General features: G+C 43.2%; 1 protein-coding gene across 1 annotated transcript in view; it reads right to left on the reverse strand.

Annotated features, from left to right (window-relative positions):
* Positions 1–4,597, reverse strand: part of MARC1 (mitochondrial amidoxime reducing component 1) — an 11,724-nt gene that overhangs the window by 6,581 nt on the left and 546 nt on the right. Inside the window, exons 2-3 of the mRNA XM_009333707.1 lie at positions 4,271–4,444; positions 549–711 (exon numbers count right to left, since the gene is read on the reverse strand). Coding sequence (XP_009331982.1) covers positions 549–711; positions 4,271–4,444 — 337 coding nt within the window. The remainder of the gene's footprint in view (positions 1–548; positions 712–4,270; positions 4,445–4,597) is intronic.

Genomic DNA, 4,597 nt, shown 5'->3' on the forward strand with positions numbered 1-4,597 from the left:
TGCATTAACTTTCTCTAATATCACACCTTCAAGACTCTTCCCACAGAAGGAAAGAGAGATGAAACCTCTGTAACCTTCTTTGGATTTTAATTCCTAGACCCGCAACTATAGAGCCCTGGGTTAAGCATTGTTCCTTTAAACAAAATACGAGGTAACACAATTCATATCAGTACACTCCTAGACCTAGCAAGGGACAGGGAACGGAGGTTTTTATGAAACACAGACTACACCATCAAAACATCTTTAAAAACCTTTTTTCTATTCACTGAGGCACAAAAGGAATGCTATTCTGCAGTGTAACAGTTCCTCTTCGAAAATCAGTATCGGACTCTTTAGCTGTGAACGGTCAATAGTTTAGAACAGATTTAAAGTAAAATTTAAGCCAGTCATCTCATCATAGAAAAGCAGAATATTCATGTGGTTTAAGTACATGACTACACACCTTGCTAAACTGGGCTCAGTCACCAATGATGGAACGGGCAGGTTTCGGTGGGTGGGCAGGAAATGCTTGAAAGAAAGTACTTCTGAGAAAAAGAACATTCATTTACCTCATCTGTGGTTCGGAAAAGGTTTATTATGTCCTTTGACTTTCTTGGCACCATGGAGGGCTCAAAGTGCACCAGTCGATATGGCTCTGAATTCAGGAAAGTGGTGATCCACTGAGCCACTTCATCTCCACAGTCCCTGCCTTGGATATCCAGTCCAAACACCCTGAAGGATCATAAGACACATCAGCAAGTTAGCTGGAAAGCCGAAGCCTCAAGCATGCTTATTATTCAAAGGCAAACCACTTGTTTTAAAGTAGTAGCAAGACACAGTAAACAAACCACCTGAATTATAATGAGGTGGAAGTTGATTTCTGAATCTGGCACAAAGATCACTCCCAGTGCACAGTCTCCTTATGGTCATCTTGTTTTGGAAGCTAAGTAACACGGACATGGCCAGATGACACCAGCTGGTGAAAGAATGAGCCATGAAATAGCCTTTAGGTGCCCAGAGCTAACTGTCACATCAATGACCAGTAACAAACCTACCTGTTTGCCGTACTTTCAAGCAAAAAAACGGTCTACTCTTGCATTTGCATGTGACTGCAACACCAGAAGATTTGCCCAGAAATCAACTGAAAGGTAATTGATTTCTGAAAATGAACGATAGTTTGAAAGGATGTGGTTAGTTTCTGTAATTGACATTTACAAATGTTATTAAATGTAAATGTCCCTGATTGTTAAGGAAGCTTTCCTTCAGATTTTAGTGCTGTAAAAATTTAGCCGGAGCTGAGTGAAACTCTCAACCTCAAACTTAAGATATTGAGCTATTCTATATGCTGAGAGGTTAAAGATATATAATGGAAGCAAAGTCCATGGGGCATAAAAAGCCACTGGCAGCAGAATACAAACAAGTTTACACAAGGAACATTTTCCTGGCAAGAACAAGTAAACCTGAACTCAACCTTCCAATAAACTTCAATACCAGTCACGACTATTTTAACCACTCTCTTCAAAGTAGCGGTTTTGACCCAAATGCAGTGCAGTTTCCTCTACCTTTGCAATCATATATGGGACAGCTTAAAGCATAGAGATGCCCAGGCAGTTCACCTAGCCTGAGCGCAGCTCCTAGGAGCCCTCCTTTACTCATCTGGGGGAGAGATGAAATCATCAGGGTGCTGTCAGCAATATTCCTGCTCTGTTTGCTGGGATCCCTGTATCAACTCTGTGGCACAGGTTGGGACTAAATGCCATTGCCCTATACAGCATTCGACTGCCTTTCTCTTCCCTCCATTCTCTCAGTCCCTGTTTGCCTTCTGGCTGGTACAGAGGTGAGGGTCTTACAGCTTCCAACACTACTGTTTTCTACCCACAAAGCAGATCTACCCTAAGCACTCGGTGGTATAGGGATCCACAGGAATACATCATGCAATTTAAGTATCGCAACACATACGGACAAAGGGCAGAAATGAAGAACACAGAGGCTTCTTAACCAGAGGGCTGTAAAAACCCTCCAGGATATTATTTGCACAAATAGAAACTGTGCCTACGCAATGGCTTCAGTCCTACATTTGGCTCCCCAAAACACAGGATTTTTAAATATCCAAGTAAAATCTGCAACTGGACTTACCAGTTTTAAAGATTAGCACCTGCACAGCCTTTTGCAGCCAGACGCGCTATTGCATTGCCTTAGCTCCAAACTACCGGGCACGAGCCAGCACCAATCCGAAGGCACTGTGCTCACCCAGCGGGAGAATAAATACAAATCTGTGCAGAGGTCCTTGCTGGCAGGGCGTACCGTGCAGTAAGACAGCTACTCCCACGCACAAGCTGGAAGGGAAGAATCTCGGAGCAAAAGCCGAATCTTCATTTGCCTCAACATAGTACTATTCCCAAACCTCATTCTTACGAGCAGCTGAGTGGATCAGAAAGAATCAGCCTTGAGCTGACAAATGGCAAATTGTTTGAAGCACAGCAGAGTCATGCAAAACCTCAGGATTCTTCCTGAGAAGTACAAGGCAACGTTTAACTATGGGTATTGCTAATTTCACGTCCTATGACACCACCTACAACACCAGACAACTTGGTAATTTTTGAAGTCCATTTACATGCATCTAACTTTTGCTTATTTGCATTCCCAAATCTAGCAATTTTAAAGCCAGAGAGTGCAACAGTTTAAGGCAAACAAAGAAAAAAATCAAGAGAAGAACAAATCACTGACATTTTAAATTGGGAAATCCAAGAAAATTTTTCATTACTGAAATGTATTTGGTCTATTTAAATATTTTTCTAATGGCACAACAAGTTTTAGAAAAATAACATCTTTAAAACTGCATGTTTTTGTAGTGTATGTGTCATTGGCTAACATATACACATTATAGACAGATTTTTAAAAGACTGTCCTATTTCTACACGAGAAATGCTATCATTTGTAACCTGCACCTGCCTTGTATAAACAGAGATACTGAGCTCTGCTGACCAAGGGTTTCCACAGCAACAAATTTATGCTAAAAGCTAGCGAATGCAGTTCCTTTCCAGCGCTCTCTTAGTTTTAATGAAAGCAGCTGGTAGATTAACCTTCTCTGCCATCCAAAGGAAAAAACACTTATCAGTATCTTTGTAGGGGCTAACACCACTTACAGTTACTAAGTAGTCTTACATATGAATTGACATTTTAGGAGAGAAAATGTTTTCTGCTTCCCCCTGGCCATTTTCCAGCATGGATCTCAATACATAGATAAAATAATTAGGCCTGCACTCATACAACAAAACTCTAGGCACGCAGCGAAATAACGACGTTTGTAACCCATTCACCTGAAACCCCTTTGAGGTAGCACCTACAGGGAATTACTTGCTCTCTGAGGATGCCCGTCTTTCCCCTGTGACCGCAGAGTGAGCCTCGGGCAACCAAGTTTTTAATTTTTAATTTAGGCACCTCAGTTAAATGCCCAGACAGGGGTGAGGGAATCAAAACACCGACATCTCACCAATTCCAAATGGCCAGTGTGTATCCAAAATGTTGATGCATATACTAGTGGTGACCAAGAAATACCAATATGCATGACTGAGGCTCTGAGATGGAGTTGCTCACCCAAGCAAAAACGAAAACACTGGAAGTAAACACAGATGAGTAAACATGACAGTCTATGAAGACTGAAGATTACAGTTCATTTGGCAAATGTATAACGTATGTTTTTTGAACATTGTGTCATCTTTTCCTGAGATTTGTTTTCACCAGTGTTTAGCAGATTAAAACTAGACCTTTTGTTACGACAATCAAGCCTAGCCTCCTGTATAACACACAGCAGAGAATTTCACAGGATCACAGAATGGTTTGGGTTGGTTGGAACCTTTAAAGCTTATCTAGTCCAACTCCCCCTGCCGTGGGCAGGGACATCTTCAACTAGATGAGGTTGCTCAGAGCCCCGTCCAACCTGGCCTTGAACACTTCCAATGATGGGGCATCCACAATTTCTCTGGGCAATCTGTTCCAGTGCCTCACCACCCTCATTGTAAAAAATTTCTTCCTTATGTCTAATCTAAACCTACCCTCTTTTAGTTTAAAACCATTGCCCCTTGTCCTGTCGCTACAGGCCTTAGTCAGAAGTCTCTCTCCATTATGCAGATGGGGAGACAGACGCCCACAGAAAAGAAGCAAAGACACCCAACTTTCACACTCCAATTTCTGCATAAGAGAATGCAAACCATCACACGGTCCTGAAGAGCAAAGCATGTGAGAGACAGTATTTAGAGAGAAGGGAGGGAAAACCCCCCTTCTTCAGTACCTGCAGTTCTGCACGGGATTTTTCCTGGGGACCTTTATGGGCAAGCTGAGCTTCTCCATTTCTGGGGCATCCAAGGTCAAGTGCCCATTTTCACAGCTGACAGAGATGAGGACCAGCCGTGGCTCCTGGCGAGCTGTAACCATCTGCCCATCTTCCTTGGTCACAAGCCAAAACCTGTAGCGTGACGGGGGACAGAGACGCGCTGAACAACGCTAAAGGCCGACGCCGGGTACGGGGTACTCCCGCAGCCCCGCTGCGTGCCGGGCGGCACAACAGGCGCCTCTCCAAAGGCGCTGAAGAAAACACTGGACAAACGTGGAGCCAGAC

Source organism: Pygoscelis adeliae, unplaced genomic scaffold (genome assembly GCF_000699105.1).
Source record: "Pygoscelis adeliae isolate BGI_AS28 unplaced genomic scaffold, ASM69910v1 Scaffold1, whole genome shotgun sequence".
Taxonomy (NCBI): Eukaryota; Metazoa; Chordata; class Aves; order Sphenisciformes; family Spheniscidae; genus Pygoscelis; species Pygoscelis adeliae.